The sequence below is a fragment of the Rhinopithecus roxellana genome, chromosome 11 (genome assembly GCF_007565055.1).
Source record: "Rhinopithecus roxellana isolate Shanxi Qingling chromosome 11, ASM756505v1, whole genome shotgun sequence".
Classification (NCBI taxonomy): Eukaryota; Metazoa; Chordata; class Mammalia; order Primates; family Cercopithecidae; genus Rhinopithecus; species Rhinopithecus roxellana.
The window spans coordinates 70,955,156-70,981,158 of record NC_044559.1 but is presented as its reverse complement, the minus strand read 5'-3'; the positions used below and the strand labels follow the sequence as shown (position 1 = coordinate 70,981,158).

The 26,003-nt window shown below is 38.1% G+C and overlaps 1 protein-coding gene across 3 annotated transcripts in view; it reads right to left on the bottom strand.

Annotated features, from left to right (window-relative positions):
* Positions 1–26,003, bottom strand: part of BICC1 (BicC family RNA binding protein 1) — a 328,457-nt gene that overhangs the window by 209,143 nt on the left and 93,311 nt on the right. For all 3 annotated transcript variants that reach the window (XM_030941415.1, XM_030941416.1, XM_030941417.1), the window contains exon 2: positions 6,616–6,662. In XM_030941415.1, the coding sequence (XP_030797275.1) occupies positions 6,616–6,662 (47 nt within the window). The remainder of the gene's footprint in view (positions 1–6,615; positions 6,663–26,003) is intronic.

The following is a 26,003-nucleotide window of genomic DNA, read 5'->3' as shown; positions in this document are numbered from 1 at the left end:
AAAGTTGCTTCTGACCCACACAAAAATGTTTATGTTTGTATATTATCAGAGTAATTTTTATCTGCATAATGTCAAAATAGTTCCAAAATCTTAGTATCAACCATAAATAAGGAAGTTCGTATCTCAAGATCTTTCAATTAAGGGAAATGCTGACAAGTACAGGAATTAATGTAAGGATTTAACTCATAAAGGGAGAACACTTTACAAAATAATATACAAACCCTTTTAAACTAATGCCAAACCTTTTTTAACTAATGCCAATAAATATCTTAACTAGACCTTTCCCTGGTTACTTGTACTACAAGTCTGTAATCCAGAGTCCTGTCTTGTGACCCTTCTTAAAAGACCTATTTTCATGAATTCAATTTCATTTTCTACATGATCCAACGCATTGAGTTTGGTTTCAAGAAATCATTTTAATCAATAATGACTAAACTTTCATCAGATGTTGATTAAAGATTATTCAATTAAACAAATGGCAGTAGTAATTATGTTCACTATCATTAAACATACATTTTTAAACAATCTCAATGACATTTCTTGCTTCCATGGCTTTAGAAAGAGGAATAATACAGGTATGTGGTTTTCATAAAGAGGTGTGTGAAATGACTGATGAAATAAAAGAAAAGAATATGTCACTACAATGCAACTTGAAGCAGGTGACTCTACAACATGCTAAGAGAATATAGACTCAAAACCCAGTCTTTCTGTGTTCAACTGAACACAAGAACAAAACTGAAAGATGAGAAGAATGAATGATGAGCAAATTACTTGATCTTTTTCTTAATTTCTTCTCACTAACCCTGATTTACTAGATTCTTGATAGAAGATGAGGAGTGAATCATAAGGTATAAAAATAAGATCCATTCTAATCTTTGGTAACTTTCTAGATGATGACTAAACAGCCTTTATGGGGTGGAAAGTTACTCTTCTTTTCTAATTCTTATAAGCAGTCAGTTATCCCTATCTAGACAGTAGTATAAAGAAAACATGATCATGGATTCTGTCACTGGAACATTCTCAGGGCAATAGTATTGTGATCAGTAATAAGAACTCAGCGAATGTTAGCTTCAAGCCCTAAGTTTTCACTAGTACTGACACACATTGGTGGTGGTCATCTTCACTCAAGCTTGGGACCGACAATGTAATGCTGCACGGCTTTCTCAGTGAACCTTCAGAAACCATCAAGACATCAAATACTCTTCACTGCATACCCTTTTATAAATCTGAATTGTGAGCCATATACATGTATTACCTATTGAAATAAATACTAAAATTAAAGCTTTAAAATATCCGGATCTTATTTAAATCAAATTTGATTTGTGTTTAAGCATAAAGACTCAGTATTAGAAAAAACACATTCATGGGCCAGAGTTAACTGAATTCACTTTTAAATAATTAAAATTTAATTTTAAATAATTAAATAATTAAAATAAAAAATATTTAATTATTTATTAAATAATTAAAATAATGGATATATTTAAATAATTATATCCATTACTAGAGGAAATAACCCACTCAAAATATAAAAATAATGGCTAGTGGAGAAAGCCGAAGTGACTTTATCATCTCTGCTGCCCCTCAATAAAAGGACTCAAGTAGTCCCCATGTAAGACCGTCTAATGCACCCATTTTTAGGTACAGAGGGAACCAAATATTTATCCTAGGAATTTTCCCCAGAAGACAACACTTGCTATTTTCCAGTCTGAAAACACCTAAAGTAACGTTTGTCTAAAAACAATGAGTTTAAAGTTTTAAAAATATACCACATAAGCCATCAATATCTCATTTTTTCAGTCTTACTGTTAGCCTTTGTGACAAGCCATGGTTTATAGGTCAGTTTTCCAAATAAATATCCAATATATTCAAAGAGTATAAAATAGCCCTACATTAAAATATATGATGTATACTTTGAGGAAAAATACTGTACATAACCCAATGCAACAAAAAAACCTGGCTTTCATCAATTACAATGATGACTGGATTTTGTCTTCTTCAACCATTGGGATTACAGATTCCTAACACAGTTTGCTTTGATGAGTCACATGTGTAATACAATCACTGACCCTATCCCCACCTAAAATACTGTAACCCATTTTCCCCTCCAAGATCTGACCATAGTCATTTCACAAGAGAAAGAAAAAAAGAACTGATTAAAAGGAAATAGGACAGACAGTGAGTAAGCCATGAACAACTGCCCAAAGAACTGTTAAAAACCTGGAAGATTGTTTCCATGTGTTTCCATTAGATAGAGTTGCCATTAGGAGTGGACAGAGAATACTGATAAAGTTATATCCATTCCCGCCTTTTGTAAGTGTAGTTAGAGCCAAAGAATAAAAAGTACAATTACAAGATAACTTTGCAAAGTTTTAACACAGAAAAACATCTGGAATGGATCCAATGCAAATACATAGTTTAATCTGTAATCCCATCAACCAGGGAATATTAAAAATCACTTAACATACATTTTTAATACACACAGAAAAAAGACCAAGGGTGTACAAATAGTTCTCTTTCAAAGGCAAGATTACAGGTTGGGCACCGTGGCTCATGCCTATAATTCCAGCACTTTGGGAGGCTGAGGTGGGTGTATCACTGGAGGTCAGGAGTTCAACACCAGCCTGGTCAACATGGTGAAAGCTCATCTCTACTAAAAACACAAAAATTAGCTGGGTGTAGTGGTGCATGCCTGTAATCCCAGCTACTAGGGAGGCTGAGGTGGGAGAATCATTTGAACCCAGGAGGCAGGAGTTATAGTGAGTCGAGATCATGCCACTGTACTCCAGCCTGGGCAACAGAGCAAGACTCCATCTCAAAAAAACACAAAAAACAAAAACAAAAAGGCAAGATTACAGATTATTTTTTTCTCTTTTTGCATGTCAATTATATACTCATTGTAGACAATTTAGAAGTGACTTGTGATTAAAAAAAACAGATTTAGTATAAAAGACTAGGCAGTTAAAAATCTATAGATCAGACTGAGTATCAAAATGTGACAAATAACATCTACAGCCTTAGTAAATTTTTCTAATTAAATTTTTCTACAGAATCATCTTCTCCATTAAAAGGTATTATAGTTTGAACTGTCCTCCAAAAAGTCATATGGTGAAGTACTAATGCCTGGGACCTCAGAATGTGACATTTGGAAACAGGGTCACTGCAGATGTGTAATAATAAGATGAACCCACACCAGAGTAGGGTGGGCTGCTAATCCAATATAATTGGTGTCTTTATTTGGACATAGAGACAGGGAAAATGCCATATGAAGATGAAGGCAGAGATCCAGGTGATGCTTCCACAAGCCAAGGAACACCAAAGATAACCAGCAAACCATGAGAAGCTAAAGAAAGCCATGGAACAGATTCTCCCTTCCAGCCCTCAGAAGGAACCAACCCTGTTGACACCTTGATCTTGGGTTTCTAGCCTCCAGAACTGTGAGGTGATAATTTATCATAGTTAAGCCACCCAGTTTGTGGTATGTCAGCCCTAACAAACAAATACAAAAAGTTTCAAAGTACACCACACGAAGAAATTACACTTTGATTACAGCATTTTTTCCCCCTAACAATCTCATTTTTGGTGAATAGTGCCTGCAAAATCAATTTTTTTCTCCAAATGTCGCAGCCCCTCCCCTCCCCTCTATTGTTGCTATTAGGTAAGACTACATAACTAAGTTTTCTCTCATAGAGTATGAAAGGAAGTGACAGATGCCACATTCAGGCCTGGGCCTAACAACCATGGCGTGCCTCTCTTCAATACTCTGTCTCCCTCACCAGCACACAAATGGACATGGTGGTGACCAAGCTTCAACAACAGAGATGAAGGCCAGGCTTAGCGACAACCCAGATATGTCTAAGAAGGAGCCTGGGTCGCTGAATGACAGCATGGGACACAGCTACCAACCCAGCTAGAAGACTCTCCTTAGAATGCTATGTGAGAGTACAACAAATGACTCTGCTCTTTAAGACACTACTTTGTTGGGGTTTGGGGGATTTTTTGCTATAACATCTTAGCCTTTTATCTTTTAACCTTTATTAAGTGTTTGGGAAATAAATCATTTCAAATTCATGCAGTAAAACAGTGTATAGAAAACTGGGTAGATCTCTGGAAAAAACAGTAACGACTCAATGGAAGAAGTGTATAATATGCTTAACAATTACTATTATAGATTCAAATTTGAGATAATATGTTTGACAGTCTTACTATCTGTTAAACTGAAATGTAAGCTCTTAAAGGAAATATACCAATTCTTATTTTGGAAGATTTTTAAAATTAATTTTATTATTTTCTAATTCAAAAACTTTAATGAGAGTAATTAATTAAATCGAGCAAAATTTAGTCATATTATGATTTTACATATATTTTTATGGTACAAAAAACCATAAAGTTATATATGAAAGCCTCACACTCCTTCTCAAATCTCCATGTAGGGAAAGGCACTATGAAGCTAGGTAGATATCCTTCCAGGCTTAGAAAAGTTTAGTAGTTGAAGTTTAAACTCAGTTAAAGAGAGATTTTAACTTTTGCCATGCACACCTCAAAGTAAAAACTAAGAAACATTACAATCATAAGCCTAGATCCTTCATATTTGCACTACTTTAGAGAGAGAAAAATATTTCTTCGAAGATGCTAGTGAACGGCAACGCAGCCTATTTCTTAAATGTTTCCCCAAATGTCATTATGTAAAACTAGAATACGTGTGACTGCATGCAAGTTCCTGGAGGACAATTTAGTATTTCTCCATTACTTCATTCTACTGTAGATGAACCATAATGTCTACTTCTGTCTAGTCAAAACAGTGAAAAATGACTCTTCTGGAATTTGGGCTGTTTCTAAGTTAGAGATTTTCTGCTGGATGAGTATGCAAATCCTATATGGACACCTGTCTATGGAAAAGACACTTCCTATTGAACCAAAGAAAAAAATGAGAAGATAAAATGTACTCCCATCTAGTTATTCAGAGACCTCATTAATCTGTGACCAAGAATAGAATCTATGACTCTAACTCATAGTTTGTGGGATACACACATGTTCCTGGATTCAAACATGTTTCCATTTAAACTACTGGAATGTATATATGTCTCTGCAAACAGTGAGAAATATTAGCAAATCTAAGAATGAAAGTCCTTTATGATCATATACACCATATTTTGACTCAGCTTTTAAAATGTCTGAAATCACAAAGGTGAAGCATCTGCTTTTTACATCTATCTGTGAATTAAATAAGAACAATGAAGAAGAATCCTTCCACAGATAGCATCTATTTTTACCATCAGAGTCAACCCAAGGGAAATCTATGATTTCTGCTATTCGTTTCTTTTTCATTTTATTTTTCTTTTCTTATTTTTTTTTTCTTTGAGACAGGGTCTTACTCTGTCACCCAGGCTGGAGTGCAGTGGCGCGATCATGGCTCACTGCAGTCTCAATTTCCTGGGCTCAGGTCACCTCAGCCTTCAGAGGAGCTGGACGTACAGGTGCACAACATCACACCTGGCTAATTTCAGTTTTCTGTTTGTTTGTTTTTGTAGAGGAGGGATTTCTCCATGTTGCCCAGGCTGGATTATTCTATTCTATTCTATTCTATTCTATTCTATTCTATTCTATTCTATCCTATTCTATTCTATCCTATCCTATTTTATGACATAGTCTCACTCGGTTGCCCAGGCTGGAGTGCAGTGGCACGATCTCAGCTCACTGCAACCTCTGCCTCCTGACTCTCGTGCCTCAGCCTCCCAAGTAACTGGGATTACAGGCATCTGCCACCAAGCCTGGTTAACTTTTGTATTTTTAGTAGAGACAGGCTTTTGGCCAGGCTGGTCTCAAACTCCTGACCTCAAGTGATCCACCCACCTCGGCCTCCCAGAGTGCTAGGATTATAGGTGCACACCACCATGCCCTGCCCCAGGCTGGTCTTCAATTCCTGAACTCAAGTAATCCGACAGCCTCGGCCTCAAAAAGTGGTGGGATTACAGGTATGAGCCACTGCACCCAGCCTATTTGTCTTCCCTTGTCTTATCCTGGTTGCTAACCCTGTCCCCAGCTAAGGCCAGGGCATTCTGAAATGCTTAGGTATTGAGTGTAAGTTGGAGATTAAACAATGTCAGATAACACCAAGTCAGGGGGTATAGTACCTAAACTGCAACAGCCTGAGACTATAAAGCAAGGGTGGAAAACTCGTAGTCTGGCACATTCTATTTGGCCAGTAGAACATTTTGAAATTTGTTTTAATTTAAGTATCTTTAGAAAAGATCCCCCACCATATTCATCATATAGGATAGTGTACCTCACCTTGCACAATAAACCCCTTCTATGTCACACACCAGCCAAACGAAGTATGAATGCCACATGAATTGATCCACCTCTGAGCCCTCTTACATTTTGTTTATTTGCCTTCAAGCAAAAATTTCATTAGATTTTCCCTGGAAGGAGCCTTCTTGGAATGGTTATGTCTCATAGAGCATCCCCCCTTTTCCTGGCTAGCTCTGTTTCCAGCTCCCCTATGGAAACCTGTTCTCCTCCACATGAAGGGGAGCGTTCGGGGGCTTCTAGGGTAGCTGCTGAGATAAGTATATTTCCTCTTACTTATCACCATGACAAGAGTAAAAGGCAACTTACCTTTTGAAAAAAGTCTTCCCCACTTCTGCCTTTCCCTTCAGCAGCAGCTGTAAATAAAAATGTGCACATTTAAAATACTTTTTCAATGTATGTATTCAAAAAACTTTCGAGCATCAGATATGAGAATGCAAAAGCAAACAAGATGCCAGCCTCGCTCTCCCATAGCTCAGTGCCTGCTAATATGCCTCACTGCGATGCAAAATTGGTAAAGACTAGCACACTAATCCATCAATTACACATCTCTAGGCTATTTAGCACTCTTTTGCTTTGTCTGAAAGACTCACGAACCCCTACACACTTAGATGATGAAAGTGATCTCGGCCTTTCATAGTTAAAGAACTATATGAATAAATGCAACTCTCAAAGTAATCAACTGTAACATTCCAAGCACTTCCTATCTGTGATCAATCCCAGGCAGAAGAGGCTGCCTTGTCAGCAGGTGGCTCATGTATATGGCCTACTTCTAAGCTGTTTCCATTTTATGCTTTACAATGAGTATATATTCTACTTAAATTTCAGTTGGCATCATATACTTTTAATTCACTCCTTCATTTGTATATACAAAGAGAGAAAAAAGAAAAACAGAATTAAACAGTAATGGTGAAGGTCACAGCCCACAAAATTGCATGTAACATTAAAATATCACTGTATTTGAACATCATTTTTATAGATAAATGGTAACCCATGAATATAGGACAAACCCATTTCTTAGTCTGTGTTCATAAGTCTTGTGACTATGAACATTTTGTATTCATTTGTGTTGCAGGGTAGGGAATTTGACAAAAGGAGAGAAGCGATAAAAGAGCCAATAGCATCTTGCTTGCAACAGACTCAGACTGCATCTTTCTAAGGCCAAAGAGGACTCTGATTCGGATGTAGGGTGGAATAGTGCTTAATGAGAGAAGCCTGGCCAGGACAAAGAAAGGTACTGAAGTGAAAAGTACTGGAAATTAAAGTCTGGAAGACCACAGTAAACCAAACACGTGCTAGGCAATACCTCAGCACAGCCATGTTTGTGAGCAGAAGTGCATGTGTGTGTGCGTATCCAGAACACTTGTTAAAATGACTAAAGATCCAAGAAATAGGGCAGAACAATCACTTAAGAAGTACATCTGTCAATTAGCAAGTTTTGACAAGCATCTACCATAACTTTGACATTGTTAAGTGAAAGATTCAAAATTTGGGAGGCCGAGGCAGATGGATCACGAGGTCAAGAGATCAAGACCATCCTGGCCAACATGGTGAAACTCCATCTCTACTAAAACAAAAATTAGCTGGGCGAGGTGGTGTGTGCCTGTAATCCCAGCTACTTGAGCGGCCGAGGCAGGAGAATCACTTGAACCCAGGAGGCGGAAGTTGCAGTGAGCCAAGATTGCACCACTGCACTCCAGCCTGGCGACAGAGTATGACTCTGTCTCAAAAAAAAAAAAAGATTCAAAACTTCAGAAGTTCTCTCTGCCCTCAAAGAAATAACAAGTATTTAAATTTTTTTCACCAACTTAAATTTTACAGTTAAATATAAGACACATTGTCTATTTTTGTAGAAATGTGTATTTTTTACCAACACATTTTTACCCAAACAACAGATTGCAGATTACATGTTTCTGGAAATTCCAAGGACAATCTGAAAAAACATAAAAACAAGGGCTGAAAAGGAATTTAAAAATTGCCTTCTAATGTGTGGCAGGGCTGAATAATGACTCCCGGCAAAGGGGTTCATGTACTAATCCCCGGAATCTTACACGGCAAAAGAGATTTTGTAGATGTGATTAAGTAAAAAGATAGGAAGATTATCCTGAATTAGCCAGATGGGCCCAATGTAATTGTGTCCTTAATGAAAGAAGCAGGGGGCTCAGAGTACAAGAAAGTGATGTGACAATGGAAGCACAAGGAGAGATGGTTACATGACAACAAAGGACAGATCAGAGACAACGAAGATTTGAAGACAGAGGAACAAGCCAGGAGCCAAGGAATGTAGGTGGCCTCTAAGAGTTGGAAAAGTCAAAGAAATTATCTTTCCCTATGGCCTCTGTAGAGAGTCCAGTCCTGCTAACACCTTGCTTTCAGCCCAGTGAAAACCACTTCGGATTTCAGACCCAAAAAGTAAGATTTCTGTTGTTTTAAGCTACTACACTGTGGCAACTTGTTATAGCAGCAAAAGCAAACTAACCTATAATGCTAACGTCTTTTTAACTTCTCTTTTTGAACAAATTCCTCATCATCAATAGCATGAACTGCACCCAGACACTGTCATGCCAAGTGTCAGATTTCCACCCAAGCGGAGGACCAAGGGGAGGGGGTGGATGAGTGGCGAGAAGCTGAAAGAACACTCGAGGAATCATAGGGAGTTGTGACATGGCTTTATTCTCCCTCTTGGTGCAAGTGAGGCTGGACGCCAGCCTGGGCATGAACCGTGGGTGCAAACCTGGGCGCAAGTCAACTGAGGTGCAAGTCATGTACAGTGTTAGCAGGGTAATTATACCTTTTACAGACAATAGTGGCTGCAAGCCAAGCACAAGCTCACATGGATGATCACCACGTGATGTGGTTATGTAATGAGTGAAATTGTGCACGTGCACTCCAAACTCCAGACTCACATGCTAGACCAGATGTCTGCCTTGGCCTATTCTTGATCACAGCAGATCCTTTTTCCTTATACTCCACCCACTAGGCCAAGGGAGACATAGGCCTTAGACACACAGGTCCAACACATAGGCCTCATACATAGGCTCTGGGCATGCAAGCCAGGCCCCAGACACACAGGTCCGACACAAGGCCTTATACATAGGCTCTAGATACACAGGCCCCAGACACTCAGGTCCAACATATAGGTCTTACATTCCACCCCCTAGGCAGAGGGAGTTTTTCTAGTGGGGAGACATGCCCACAGGGCAGAACCCTGGATCCAGAGGCCACAGCAGTAATACAGGAACAACAACTCCAGGTTGTGGTAGGCAACCACCTCATGGTGACATTACACCAATGTTGCTTTATACATTTAGTTAAGCTTTTATTTCCCTGCCTTTAGGAGCACTGGGGCAGGCAACAATAGGTTACCATTAATCCCTATACCTGGTCGGAGGAGGTCATCCTTCCTCCCATAGGTTTTGCCACATGGCTTAGCCCTATATGGGCCGGTGACCAACTAACTGGCTACTTCTGTTACTTTTAAGTAGTTAACCACAAGGCTAAGCCTCAATAAACTACCAAGCTATTGCTGCAGATTACCGTTGGTGTCACCACCTTGGTGATCACCATTCACACTGCCCTGATTTCAGCCCATTGGCTACTTTGTCCACACATCGTATCAAATCATGTGGCATCAGTACTAGAGTGAACTGTGACAGCAGTCCAGGCAATAGCAGCACCCAAGCTAGACCCATTCGTATACCATGCTCTATCCGGAATGGAGGAGTGCCTCAGGCCCCATGGCCTTATCTTGCATTAGGACTACAAGTCCTAAGACCTCTTGCAACTCTGCTGCTAAGGGATTTGTACTCCGTGTACTCCACTGCTCCAAGTAGGCACCACACTTCGCTCAAGTGGATGTCTGTGTTAGCCCATTCCGGGGAGTCACTATCCATGAAGGCATCCATCCCACTATCAGCTAAGTCATCCGAACAACGACTGTAGCCCACCCTGCCATGCTCTCATGCCTAGATTTAATCTAGGCAAGGGGAGTGTTGTCACTTCTAAATCTGCAAGAGAATCAGAAGTTAACATAGTATCATTAACAAGACCATGACATATGGTGGGGCTATGCATATAGCCCTGCAGCAACACTGTGAAAGCCCACTGTTGCCCTCCCATGAAGGCAAACTATTCCTGGCTGTCTGGAAAAGAACTCATCGGTCAAGTCCACCACATAGTGGTACTGTCTCAGTTTTGTCAAGCCCATTGATAGACGGCACGGCTGCCAAGCCATGTGAAATATCCACGCCCAAAACGTATCTGTGCTGGTGTCTACCAGCACTAGCACTCGCTATACGTTGGTGGGGGAACAGTGGACTGTGAACTCCACATGTGGCCTCCAGTCATCTGGTGTTTCCCCAATTCAAACCTCAGTCAGTTCCCTCATCATACAGAAAAGGCTTTACACCCCCAGTTGGCTATAGCACATATGTAGTCTTTGAGCTGAAGTGCCCAGGTGGGACCAGGTTGTGCAGCAATGTCCTTCTCCCACTTGGGCATTTTCTGGAATTGCACAAAATTAAGAGTATTTCGTTTGGCTGCTTATCGATTTTCTCTCAGTCAATCCTGGCCAAAATCAAATCAATCCACATCTGTGAGCATGTCACTTGTTGGGGCCCCCTTTTCTCCAGTCGGGGGACCCATGCAGGCAGGGCATCTTCCTCTTCTTTATGGTGCAGACTCCTCGGTCCCACCAACAGCTTCCTCAGTATCAGAGTGGGGGGTCTCTGGCTGAGACAACAGCCCCAGGCCTGCATTCACGGCAGCCTCTAATTCCTTTTCCGAGCTCTGTAGCCGGGCCTCCAGGCACGCCGCCTGTGCCTGAAGGTCCCCATTTATGGAAGCTTCTAAATCCTTTTCTGAGCTGTGTAACCAGGCCTCCAGGCACCCAGCCTGCACCTGGAGGGCCCTTACCTCTGCTACATCCCTCAGGGACTGAGGGTGTACTTTTCATAGTGCATTCAAAAATCCGGTCACTGCACTCCAGCCTGGGCGACAGAGCGAGACTCCGTCTCAAAAAAAAAAAAAAAAAAAAAAAAAAAAAAAATTGCCTAACCAACTCTGCCGGCAAAAGCTCACTCCTTCTCAGTGCTCTCTGCACTTCCAGCTGCTTCAGCACCTTTTCCATGCTCGTGGAGGACCAATCTACTGCCACCTAGGTTTCCACCAGAGCCCATTAAACAGCACAGCTGTCACTGGGCACCACAGCCCATGTTGCAGTCACATGCCCAACCTGAAATCAGTGGGGACCAAAGGCTCACTCTCCTCAGTATCCTGCCGACTATGCCAAGTGTCACGCCAAGTGTTACGTTCCAGCCCAAGCTGAGGACCAAGGAGTGGATGGATGAGTGGCAGGCAGCTGAAAGAACACTCGAGGAATTGTAGGGGATTTCAACATGGTTTTATTCTCTCTTGGCACGAACAAGCTGACTGGGGCACAAGCTGCATGTAGTGTCAGCAGGGTAATTACACCTTTTACGGAGAATAGTGACTCTGAGCAAAGCACGAGCTCATGTGGGTGGCCACCTAATGCGCCTCATGTGGTGTGGTTACATGAAGAGTGGAGTTGTGTGCCTGCACTCCAAACTCGCTGAGTCATGCTAAACTGGATGTCTGCCTTGGGTTATTCCTGACCGCAGCACATCCATTTTCCTTACACACTGATATAGGCCGTTTGAATCACACATTTCTACAAACACAGTCTCTGTAGTCTGCTCTGCAAACAATGATTTTCATTCTCTAACTTGAAAATATACCAATATTAAAACTCAATAAAAACATAAAAAGTAAAGTTGAACAAACTTCTAAGCAAACTGGCAACTGTGGGCGGCCCTAGCTAAAGGGAACACCCAGGCAAGATAAAAGGTCAGTGCCCAAACCTAATGACAAGTGTCTTGGGGGGCACTTAGCCAATTCTTGGCTGTCTTTGTCTAAGGCTAAAAATAGTTTTAAAAGAGCCACCTTCAATGATACCCACTTTCACATGGCAATAAAAGTAGCAGATAAGGACATGGAGAGTCAAAAAAATATCTAGTGGCATTGAGGAAACTCTTCTGTGAAAAGGAATTTTTAGAATCAAAGACATTTTCAAAGGTCTATCAAGCAAAGTAGATAATCACCCTTTTTACCACATGAAATTCCTGCACAACTTAAAATTCATCTGTTGAAATTTCATTATACAACTATATTTATTACAGAAACTTCCTTGAGGAGACTTATTTTGCTCAAGACAAACTCATTATATCACACTTTGTCATGCCCCTTCATTCCAAGTCCATCAAAAGACTAAACAGCCTTCACAGAATGACCCTTCAACTTCCAGATGAATAAAAAGGGGAAAATTTCCTAAGTTAGACCTAAACTACTATTAACTCTGTTCTAGGGGGGAAAATCACTAAAATTTAACCAGAAACCTGCACCTTTAGCAAGTTTACGATTTGAGGGAAAACAGCAGGCAAGGAGCCAGAAATGGCAAATTACGTTCACTGGCACCAAAAATCTTTGGACTTTTTTTACTCCAAGTGTTTGTGTGCAAGAAATTCTAAATCTGAGCTTAATTTTACCTCAATTCTGATGTATCCATTTTCCAAGCCCAAAAATACCTTGGTAAAAGACCCTGATGAGCTGTTGGTTAGATCATGGTCTCAGGTGCAAATGGTATTGAGTCCCAATCATTAGCACTTCCTAGGAAGAAGCATCCTCATTTCATTCCCAGGATGCCAGGTCACCTGAAGGACTTTCACTGACCCCAAGCAGACAAAGCTATCAAAGGCCACAAGAGCCTATTAAAAGAGTGACAATTCACTAAAAGTCTTCTCTTCCCCCAAACACGGATTCTTCTGAGCCCAAATTTGAGAGTCTGATTCTCCCACTTAGTTTACATTCATCAGTATCAAAATATAAAGTCTTTCCAAGAAGTGAGAGATTGGGGAAAAAGGTATCACTGAAGAACATTTTTCTCAATATAAAATTAGGCATTTAAAATGCTCATTTAAAAAAAAATAAGATAAATAAAATAAAATGCTCATTTTACAGACCCAGAAAAGCTGACACTTTCATTTGGCAAATACTTACGACTTAGGTTCAATGCTAATGAATCAAAATAGGCAAGGCCCTACCCTCATTCAAATTACAACCCTGACCTGTACAATATTCAAAGCAACCTAACTGGTGAGATTAAGCCAAAGTTAAAATTCAGTTCTCCTAGCAACTTTCCCAGAGGGTTTTTCAGTCACAATTCTACCCAAATTAAACTTATTATCAATTTAATTTAGCTATTCTCATTCTAGACAATGCATTAAAAAGTGAATCATTTCACTCCTAACCCAACACTGAAACTGGACAACTACTGTTAGACCTGAAGAACAAAGGGCGCTTATAGGGAGATTATTAGAGAGTTGGATTAGAAGAAAAAATATATATGAGATATGATAATATCTTGACTCAAATCATTTCCTTTTCATTATATTTGGAGGGCAAAATGGTGCCTGTGAAATGAGCCAAACCATACTTTATGTCATGGTATTGCTTGACCTTTGAAGTTTGATTACACTCTGTGCTAAAATACTTCTATTGAGTCTTTGCAATCTTAGACACTGATACTCCCTCTTCTTTTTTATTCCACAGTAACATGAGCATACATATAATGATTTAGCAGGTTTTTATTAAACTGTCTTTACAATATAACTTCTGCCTGATGTTCCAAAGTTTATTCACTCGAATGTAAAAACCCTGGATTATTCCTGCCAATGAAAGCAATTGTCTTTATTTTCATGACACAGAACCCCAGGAACAAATTACTTCAATACTACTGAAACGTGGCTGGCTGAATGTGCAGGTAAAGCATTTCATATTTTAAGCTGAACAATCCATTTTTTATGTTTATTGTAATTTCTCCAATGCTTTGTCATATTTTATTTCATATTTTTGCTTCACAAGAAATATGGGATGGCAAAAGCCACTGCCAATAAAAACAGCAAAAGTTGAAACAGGTGTAAACTATTACAATTCTCCCAAACTACATAGCAAGTCCAGTTAATGACTGAATTAAATGGGAGGGGGAAGCTTGACTTTAAATTCTTCCTGGGGCACACGGAAACTTCTGTTTAAATATCCTTTTCATTTTAAAATGCTTTTCTCTTATAACATCTGATGCTTTATGTAGCCAACTCTAAAAACACAAGGACTATGTTCTTCACATTTCATACTTCACAATTAAAGTATGAAACATCTTTAAACATTACCTTAATAAACAATGGGGTTTCTTCCCCTTTGGAATTTGGCAAGAAAAAACCAAGTTCTAATTATAAAAATAATTGAGATTAATTCTTCAAATCCATAAAGAATCAGGGCATTCCTCTCCATCTTTTTTTTTTTTTAACACAACTCAACACATTTGCAACTAAGAGGGCTGCTGTGCCTTCAGGTCACTTGAAAGATAAACAATTATTCAGGTAGCCTGATTCTTGTACAAAAATATTCTACTCAAAATTTAAAACATTCCCTTATTGCATCAATTTAATCCTTATGCTAAAAGAGTTATGCCATATATTTTATTCTGTATATTAACTGCTTCCAGAAAACTGTATGTTAACTGTTTCCCTGACAACCCAGCAAATTCAACTGAAAAAGGAAATCAGCACAAAAGACGTAGAAGATGCAGTTTCTAGATATTCCCAGAGAAACTTTTTATGTTCATGAATTATATCTTGCACTTTGGACTGGCATGTAAAGCTCTGAGAGCCAATTGAGAAAAGAGTAGTCGTTAAGTTTATTCTTAAAGTTTCTTCCACTTCTGAATTAAAATCATAGTCATCATCAAAATTAAAATCACAGTCATCATTAAAATACTCTAACCAACTGAAGAACACTTCTAACTTTAAATTTCAACAGTGGAAAGTGTCATCTGAATGCTGTATCTCATAAGTGTGAGAATTTTCAGACCCTACCTTTCCCCTAACTCTCTACCTAATTACCAGGCTTCACTGTGAACAATTCAAATTCACCGGCCTGTAAAAAAGTTAAATAAATAGGCCTGTTGAGAAAAATCAAGAATAGACAAAAATAAATATGATTTTTCTCTTAACAGTGGCTGGATTAAGGATGGCTTTCTTCCTCATTTTTAATATTTTTTTCTTAAATATTGTTTTATTTTGCAGTTAAATTCCCGTGGTCAAAAATGCAACCTTAACTTGGTTTTTTAAAGTATAAAACAGAATGTACAGGCTGGGCACAGTGGCTCACACCTGCAGTCCCAGCACTTTGGGGGCCAAGGTGAGAGGATCACCTGAGGTCAGGAGTTTGAGACCAGCCTAGGCAACATGGTGAAACCCCGTCTCTACTAAAAATAGAAGAAAAAAAATTATCTGGGAGTGATGGTGCATGTCTGTAATCCCAGCTACTTGGGAGGCTGAGACAGGAGAATCTCTTGAACCTGGGAGGTGGAGGTTGCAGTGAGCCAAAATCATGACACTATACTCCAGCCTAGGCAACAGTATGAGATTCTGTCTCAAAAAAAAAAAAAAAAAAAAAAAAAAAAAAAAACAGAATGTACAGAATGGCTTAAATTCTGTATAAAAGTCTGTACATGTACATATACAGACACAAATATAAACAAACATGTATTTAGATATATGGATACATAGTGAATATGTCAGAAAAAAGACTGAAAGGATAAATATTAAAATATTAATAACAGTTGTTATTTGAGTGGTAGAATTCTTGGATCTGCTTATCATTTTTTCTTTGTATTTTTCAACATACCTTTAAATGGTTTGAATTGCTTTTTAATTAGAAAAAATTCAGGTAAAAATTATTTTTAAGTCTTCCTTCCTATTTGAGAATGAACCAAGGTTTCACCATTACTGGTGGGTCACAGCATTATTTTCAGCCCACAGTGTATAAGGCAATCATTGGCAAAAGTACAAAAATCAAATGTAGATATAAGCTGCCTAAGGAGACACAATGAGTAATGCAATATCAGAGATAGATAACAGACAATCAATAACATCATACCAGGTACAGATCTTAGGCTTTAACCAACCTAGTACTTTCTAGAATGAAACACTGATTTTGTGCAGCTCTCAGTGGAGAAGTTGTAATCATTTAGGCCTATAGTAGAATCTTCGCAGCTGAAAACAGTAAAAAATTTAATATTTGGAAAACCTCTGTGAATTATAGCCAAACTCAATAGCTAGCCAAAGAAGACAGAAATAGACACCCTTCAAAATGTGTGAACCACAAAAAGAAAAATGTATATACATACATTTCCAATCCTAGGCTGTTTAAAAACAAAACCCACTTTCGCTGAAAGGTCACATCAAATGAAACATGAAATAAAACAGAAATTTACCCCATTATAAAAGGGCTCTATGGCTCAGAATAAAAACAAAAAAGAGAGAGAGATTATCCATGGCAATTTGGGACAAGAGGATGGTCCAATAATTGAACTATCCAAGACATCCTTTGAGGCTGTGTTTTAAATTTTCATTTCCCACAACATATTTTAACAGAATAAGAATTAGATTATGATGGAGGTTAGGGGGAGGATTCCTAATCCATCTAACAGCGGGGACCACTGCTGCTCCATAAGACTTTGAGATTATACACACTTCTCAAAATGTGGATTGCAGGGGATTTTTTTCACATGTCAAATCTTTTTCCTGCCAATATTCCAATGCCGGGAACAATCTAAGACAGTGCTGGCCCTGCCACACTCAGGGACACAACAGAAAGCAAGCAAAGGCCAGCATTCTCTCATCTAGGGGATTTTAGTTTCAGAAAGCATCTGTTGCTATTAAATGTAGGGAAACATATATTCCCAAAAATCTGAGAACAACTACATTACTCACTGCTTTAAGCAACTTTTAACTTGCACTCTTTCAGTAACTCTCGTTAAGGGTTTATTCGAACTTCAAATTTATTGGCCTGACAATGAAGACTTCCTGGTGGACTGATGACCCAAACATATGTCAATGGAATTTCAGTCCAATGATTAACAGAAACGTTGGTCATGTCAAATGTCTCACTTTCAGATGCTATTTCTTCTTACATAAGCAATCCCTGAAGCATCGTTTAGTCTGGCCTGAGGTCATAACACTATTTGAAGACTTTGGGTATTTACATAATTTCAATTTTTTTTAGGAAAACAACCCTAACTCTTTACCAAAATCTAAACAATGTTCATAGTTTAATGGAATTAGGAATACCTAATACACCACAGTGAGATTACGCTGATCTTCCTGTAGAACTACGCCATCCAATGCGACAGCCACTGGCCACATGTGCCTCGTGAACACTGAAAGTGTGGCTAGTCTGAATTCACATACGCTGTGGTATAAAATGCAAATAGGATTTTGAAAACATAGTGAAAAAAGAATGTACAATTCTCAATAATGTTTTGATTATATGTTGAAATGATGTTACTTCTATATATTGGGCTAGACAAAGAAATATTGTAAGACTAATCTTACCTGTTTTGTCTCACTCTTCTTAATGTGGCAATAAAACATAAAATTATATTTGTGGTTCACATATTTCCATTTTACAGCACCGCTACAGGGAATGATAACTAACTTTGCTGTTATCCAAGGAGGACTGAAAAGTTTCAAGTAGAGCACACAGCTACAGGCTATGAGGAACTGAAAACAAAGAATATTTCCAAATAGTAAGAGTCAGCAGCTTGATATCAAAGTTCTATCTGTTTTAACCTCCTGGGAACATTTTGCAGGAGGAAGGAAAAGGTTAACTGGCACTTTTAGGGATGGTGGGAAGGTTAAAAAAATTAGACCAGTTTGAATAAAATATGTAACATTAATAATCATTTCCTTAATATCCAGCTTTGGCCCAGCCCAAAGCCATGAAACTATTTAAAAGTTTATGTGGATGGTTATTTAATGGAATGAAGTTTATATTTCTTTTGTATTTGTAATAACATGGCAATGGGGCAAGCCAACTTGTTTTAAATCAGAACCAAATGTGTTCCAGGCATGTTTAAAGTTCAGGTTATATGCAGAAATCCATGACAAGGCAGTCTGTTTTGCTATTTTCTCCACCAAAACTGGAGGTTGACGGAGGGGCAAAGAAAAGACATGCCTGCTTTCATTAGGGCTCCTTATTCATCTTTACGCTAAAATACTCACTATTTATTTATACAAAACTTATTTAGCAACAGGGCACAGAGAGAGGAGATAGAAGTCATGGAGTCAAAAAAGTCTAGGTTCAAATCTAGGTTTGCCATTTACTAGTGGCATAACTCTGGGCAAATTCTTCAGTCTCCCTCAGGCTCTGTTTTACCCCTGAAATATGCAAAGCAGCACCCTGTAAGCATTTAATATGGAAGCCTTCCACTTTGACCTCTAAGGACTTATAGTTGTGTAATAAAAACGACAAGACTAAAACATTACAGAAGAGTCACAGATGATTAAGTACAGGAATTCAAAGAATAACTACTGTAGAGACTTTTGAACTGATTATTTAATGTAGAATTTAGACATGAGGACATGGGGAAAGGGAATTCTGGGCAGAAAGAATGCTGTGAATACTCACGAATGTCTGATCCCAAAACTTCGTTTTCTTTTTTCAATGCCTCAGAGCACTTGAAAGAGCACCTGTGCCTAGGAGCCAAATGGTACAGGCCAGGGGAGGAAGGGGAGCTCTCCAGTGATGGTGAAAGGGAAAGAGAATCCCGCAAGCTGGAGGACACGTTCTTCACCAGGGGAAGTCCCACTCCTCAGACAGGTGTTCTGAAATAGGTGGTTTTGAGGCAGTGGAGGCGGGAGGGGTGGGGAGTAGTTTTATGGTTGTTACAGAATGGGGGAGTGATACAGACATTTAGTGTCCAGGGCCCAGAACACCCAAAAAGGGGTTGTATAATACTAGGAGTATAATACCAGTGATACCCATAGATTGCTTCTTTTAGGAAATGTCCTTTCTTCAGTAAATGATCTTCTAAATAGTACATATCTATGCCACTGCTTCAATGTCAGTGACTTAGACTTACTCAAGTCCCATACATTACCATGAAAACCAGGAAATTCCTCAGGGTTCAAGATTGCTCCTGGGTTCTCCACATGTCCAGTTCTAGGGCATCATATTCCAATTCAGGTCCATAGCTGATGCAATGCTCTACCTGTTATGGACTGTACTATCATAAGACAGCCATGTAGCAGTTATTCGCTATGAAATGTATCAGCATATAAGGTCATTCCCTTGCTGGTGAGGACCACCAGTCAACAAATCACACCAAAACAGAAAGAGTTTTACTGCCTCACTCCAAAATATAAGCAAAAGCAAAACAAAATAACAGAAGGAAGGGATTGAGAAGGAGATGAGGAAATGATAAAGAGAAGAAAGTGAGAGAGGCTGATGGGGAAGAGGACAGAGTGGGAAAGAGAATGGGGAGGAGGGGGAGGGGAAGAGGAAGGGGGACGAGAAGGACAGGAGAGAGAGAGCAAGGGAAAGAGAAGGGAGGAGAAGGAGGATAAAGGAGGAGGAGAAGATGAGGAAGAACAGGCTGGGAAATGGGGAAAGAGAATGGAGGATGGGATAATTTTTTAACTTACAATTGATATTGGAAAGATAAGAAAAAGTAATGCACCTATCCCAAAAGAAAAAACAGTAGCATGACAGTTTTAAAAGAGAAACATTTAGAGAACAAATATATCACAATCCTATCCAAGGTATGGAACATTTTAAAAAATTCTCCCAGAAAGAACAAGACATACATAAAATAAAGGAGGAAATAGCTTTTTAAAAAATCCAAGACCAACTAACCACATTTCCAGAAAAAGAGAACAGACTATAAAATGTATTTTTTTAATCAAAGAAATATACCAGAAAATTTCCAGAACCAAAAAACATAAGGTTCCATATTAGTAGAGTTAATTCAATTTGTAGCTGAATGAAAGAAAATATACACAAAGCATATCCTTCTGAAATTTCACATTTGAAATAAAAATATCTTAAAACCTTCCAGAGAGACAAAAACAAGTCACAGGCAATTAGAATAGTGTCAGAATTCTCATTCAAGCCGTGAGATGCTATATAACAATGAGTAAAGCTTTAAATTATAGGGAAAAATTATTTTCAACCCAAAATTCTTTACCTGGCTAAACCCAGAATTCAGTAGAAGAATATGGTCAAATTTTCAGGCACGCTAAGTTGCAAGGGGGAAAAAGTTACCTCCCTACTACTTGGATTCCATATATTAGTAGGGGTTGTATGTATCAAATTGAATAAGTTAGCCAAGAAACTGAAACTTTCCCTTATACAAGAAACTGGGGTTTAAATATAGAAAAGAGTGAGGAGAAATTCCCAGGATGGGAGCAAATTCCATGATGACAGCTGTGAAGCCAGGCCAGAAGGCAAACAGTAAAGGATGAAGCAGGCCAACAGACTTCAAAGAGGAAAGTTGTCAGGGAAAAAAACTGATTATCTGAAATCTTAAACGTGGGAAATTGTTCTGAGAGGATTAGACAGTGTAGAAAGAATTTCTGATAGGCATAAAAAACATTAAACCAAAAGGGGAAAAAAGGACAAGGCAATTACCAACTCCAGGAAAAACAAAATTCTGACAAAAAAGGAAAAGAAATACTTGTATATTCGTTGGCTTGTCAGGAAACAACAACATACATGACAGAGAGTCAGCTCTCCATATTCCCTGGGTTCCACGTCTGTGAATTCAACCAATTGTAGATCAAAAATATTCAACAGAAAAAAAGAAAATGAAAATTGTGTCTGTATTAAACAAATACAGCCTTTTTTGTCATTATTCTCTAAACAATATAGTATAACAACTATTTGCATGTCATTTATATTGTATTAGGTATTATAAGTAATCTAGAGATTAAAATGTACAGAGGATATGCATAGGTTATATCCAAATATTATCCCATTTTGGTATCAGGGCCTTGAGCATCAGTAGGTTTTGGTATCCATAGGAGGTCCTGGAACAAATACTCCATAGATACCAAAGGACAAATATAACATAAACACTGAATACTGATTAAACTAAAACTTGTCATTAAACTTTATTGGGAAAACAGAGAAGGAAAAAAGTAGAGAACTAAATCCTTTCTACCATACAAGAATACAACAGACAATGGCTCAAGATAATGAATTGGGAGAATGCAATAATCATAGATTTCAAAAACAGAGAATCAGTAAGAAACAGCTCAAGGAATAAAACGTAGCTATATCTAGGGAACAGAGTATGTTTTGTGGGGAAGGGTACTGTGTTTTCATCACAAGCCTTTTTAAACTATTTCATTTTTAAACTATGCGTATATATTGCATGACGAGTTTTAATATTCCAGGCTATTTTAGCTTAGTACTCACACCGCAAAGAGAATACAAAGGGCAACTGTGATAATCTCGCCTAGACCATTTGCTCTGGTCTAAATGTTTTGCTTTCAAAGTCATATGTTGAAATGCTAACTCCCAAGGTGATGCTATTAGGAGGTGGGGCCCTTGGGAAGTCATTAGGTCATGAGGGTGGTACCCTCATAATGGAATTAGCACCCTTATAAGAGAGAACATAGGTCCCTCGTGCCTTCCACCACATGAGAACACAAAGAGAAGGTACCATTTATGAACCAGAAAGTCGGGCCTCAAAGGACACCAAATCAGCCAGCACCTTGATCATGAACTTCCCAGTCTCCAGAACTGTGAGAAATAAATTTCTGTTTATAAGCTACCCAGTATATGGTATTCTTCTACAGCAGCCCAAACAGACTAAGACACCATTCCAACTATGTTTTCTAAATACATAAAAGCATGGATGAACTAATATTCATTTAAGATTTGTAAAGATGGATATTATGCTTTTGCTTATTTATTTATTTATTTTTGAGACAGAGTCTCACTCTGTCGCCCAGGCTGGAGTGCGGTGGCGTGATCTCGGCTCACTGCAAAAGCTCTGCCTCCTGGGTTCACGCCATTCTCCAGCCTCAGCCTCCCGAGTAGCTGGGACTACAGGTGCCTGTCACCACACCTGGCTAATTTTTTTGTATTTTTAGTAAAGATGGGGTTTCACCATGTTAGCCAGGATGGTCTCGATCTCCTGACCTCATGATCTGTCTGCCTTGGCCTCCCGAAGTGCTGGGATTACAGGCGTGAGTCAACGCACCCGACCGCTTAACTTTTTTTGTTCATGACCTAATAGTATTTATATTTACATTTTACTTTTAAAGATTATAGTTAAATTTGAGTAGTCTAAATATCAAACAGACTATAAAACAACAACGTTAGTTTATCACTGTGGCCCTCAGGACAGCAGTAGCAAGGCTCAGGAGTTTTACTGCCCCACCTCTCCCTAGTGGGACTGGGCACACAATACTAAGAATATCAGATGATAATTAAGTGAACCATCCACGTGACAACAATCTGGAGGGCCCTATTGCTTTGAAGTCTTCTTGGCAGTGCAGAATTAGTCAGAAAGCAGAAGCAACCAAAGGCCAAACAGATGGAAAGGCAGTGAGTAGATGATCCCCACAGCATTCAAAATAAGAGGGACCCCCTTGCATATAACAGAAATATAGATCTGAACTTATCTGAAGACCATTACGAAAAACTCCACAAGCCTAACTAATACTGGCAATACTTATTAAATACTTAATTACCTATTAAGTATTAAATTACTCATTAGGTAATTACTTAAGTACCAAATGAGTAACTAGTTGCCCACTTTTCTATTGACTTCCTCTATGATTTTAGAAATTGTCCCAACAGAATGTTTTGGCCTCCCACTACTGATAATAACTATTATGGAAGATTGGCATTTTCACTGCAAGTAGAATTCCACCTCCGTCAATGTACATTCTATACAATTTCACCCTTCTCACAAAACTAACTTGTGAACTACCAAATGGATAATTAATCTGCATGATCCTTCCATCTTTTAACTTGCTAATACATTTAACTATACCACAAAATGTATATTTTTTCATTGGACACACTGACTAACTCAAGTGTATCAACTATCATGCTCTACAGTAGACTGACGGCATACCAACTTACTTTAAGATACACAGAGGGAGAGGGGTGCTCATGAGAAAAATCAAATTCTTGTGCCCCACCCACAGATCCCACTGAATTTTAATCTTTGTGGGATCCCAGGAATCTGCATTTTTGCAAGCATCCCAGGTAAATTTTACACACAGGTAAGTCTCAAGCATTGTGACACCACTGGAATCACATGGTGAAATCCATGCTTTTTATTTCCAAACTCTCAGCCAAGTTGGCCTCCTATAAACCCTAACTAGTTGTGCCCATTACCATCTATCCCATATCTACCTTAACTCCAGCATTACAGAGAAATGTGAGGAAACAATTCTCTCTTTTAATTACTCTGAGGCAGGTAAGAGGTTCAAATTTGCTCTCAATGTTTAGCACAATTCATTACAACCTAAAAGAGCTGTTTTTCAAAGTGAAATGAAGGATGGTAGAAGCAGTCACTGATAGACATTTTAACATTAAAATATTCTAAACTTGATCTATTAAATGCCTTTTGAGCCCTAAGACTGCCTCATACTGCATCTCATTAAGAGAGGCCTGAAGTGCTAAAGTAAATCAGCAGGTGTCCATCAGAACTGGAGGATTTTCTTTACTCAAGAAAACCAAGTCTATAATCTAGAGGTTTATGGAGTAAGTGTGGACATGCAAACAAAGGCAGCAATGGTCATCGTTCAGAAGCAATCTGGTCTATGATCCCAATGGGTCCTGTTTTAACCTTCTGTAAAATATAGTTTTGCATAATCAAGTTACTACAAATCAAAGCATTCTCATTTAGAAAGCCTAGAGAAACATTTAGGGGAGTCAGGGGAGTTCTTATTTCTTAAACTCAGCAATTTGCTGCTGATAGATCACACACCTACTTTATGAAATTAAGCAGATCGCCTTCTCTCAAGACATTTAGTTTGAAAAAAGATAGATGTTTTGAGGGCTAAGCCATCAGTTTTCATCTCTAAAAAGAATCATTTGTTTTTGTTAAAGCTGGTCTAAATCTAACATCTGATTATAATTTATTCCGTTTAAAGTCCTTGGTTTGTGAACATGAATTCGTTTTTCATCAGTAGGCAGCAAACCACCTTTAAATGTGGTTTTCATTTCAAACAATGCTCGAAGAGTAATTTTTAGGTAACAGTCTTTGGCCTAGGATAAAAGTTATAACATAATGTTACCTCGATTTCCTTTCAAAAAATATGTGTGCATATTTATGATGCAAACACAGTGGTCATACTCTAAGCCATAGCTTTATTCTTATTCCCAGAATTGTAACTTTGGTTAAGGAGTCAAATTCTATCTCAATTAAAATGAATTTGCTACAATTGCATAGTGGTCCTATACGTATTTATTATCTTGAACAGTTCTATCTTCTCAGCTGCTTTTCCTACTTCGTTTACTTTGGAAAGCTTAAACTCATTTTTCTTCTTAAATTCAAGAAAGTTAAATGTTTCAGGCCTCGTTTATTCACCAGTCTCAAAATATTCAAGTCCTTCTAAAATGGTAATAAAAGTTTATTCTAACAGTTGGCAATGCTTTATCAAGTTCTGGATCTTCATGGCTGAGACACCTATCCTGAAATATACAATGCAAACATTCTCTAGAATATCTTTCTAATTTTGCTAAATCTGGTTAGGTTAATTCGAGAAAGATTTGAAAATATGTTCTTGATCTTCGATTCAAGATACAACCCTTGAATCCGTCCTTTTTTAAATGGTGTATTTTCCCAGGTAACTTTAAAGATTTTACCTCAGTTGAAGATTGTATAATTTATATAATTATAACACTGAGATTCAGTAATATCGTAAGCACCAGTAATGATGTAGTGTTTGTACAATGGCAGGAGTGTAAATTCACACACCCATTTTTGAAGAATAACTTGGTTTATATAAATAATTATAGTTTCCATGTACTTGACCCAGTAATTCTATTTTTAGGAGTCTAGGTCTTAAAAATATAATCCAAGCAAGAAGAGAAAGAAGAAAACCTATTGCCACAAAGATGTCATCTTAGTAATACATATAATGAGCAAAAACAAGGAAAAACCAATATGAGAATTAAGAAAATTTAGATATAGGCACTTTTTCAAACATTTTAAAGTCATTTGAAAAGATGATTTGGATTTGCAAAAGTCTTTGAAGCAATAAGGAAAAATGATTATAATAAACTGCATTAAAAAATAAAACAAGGCATGATTTTTAAGTGGATTATAAAATTACAGGTGAAACACGATTGTAAGTATTATTCTCTAAATAAACACACAAAAACTATGAACATTTATCACAAGGTCAAAATGTGTATGCCAGGGAAGAATATGATTATATTAAATTTTCTTTATTTTCCAAATTTTATTTTTAAAATGACTGCCTAAAAAGTATGTATACACATAAATACCCAAGTAAAAACTAGTGAAGAGTTTTTACTATAAGTCTAATCCTATTTTAAACTATCCATTTGTGAGGGAAAAAAGGAATCTAGTTGGCCCTTAAACAACACAGGGGTTGGGTCAGCAACCACCTCTGGAAGTGGAAAATCCATGTACAACTTTTCAATCCGCTAAAACTTAGCTACTACTAGCCTACTATTGACTGGAAGCCTTACAGATAGCACAAACAGCTGATTGAAACATATTTTGTATGTTACATGTATTATATATTGTATTCTTACAATATAGTAAGCTAGAGAAAATATTATTA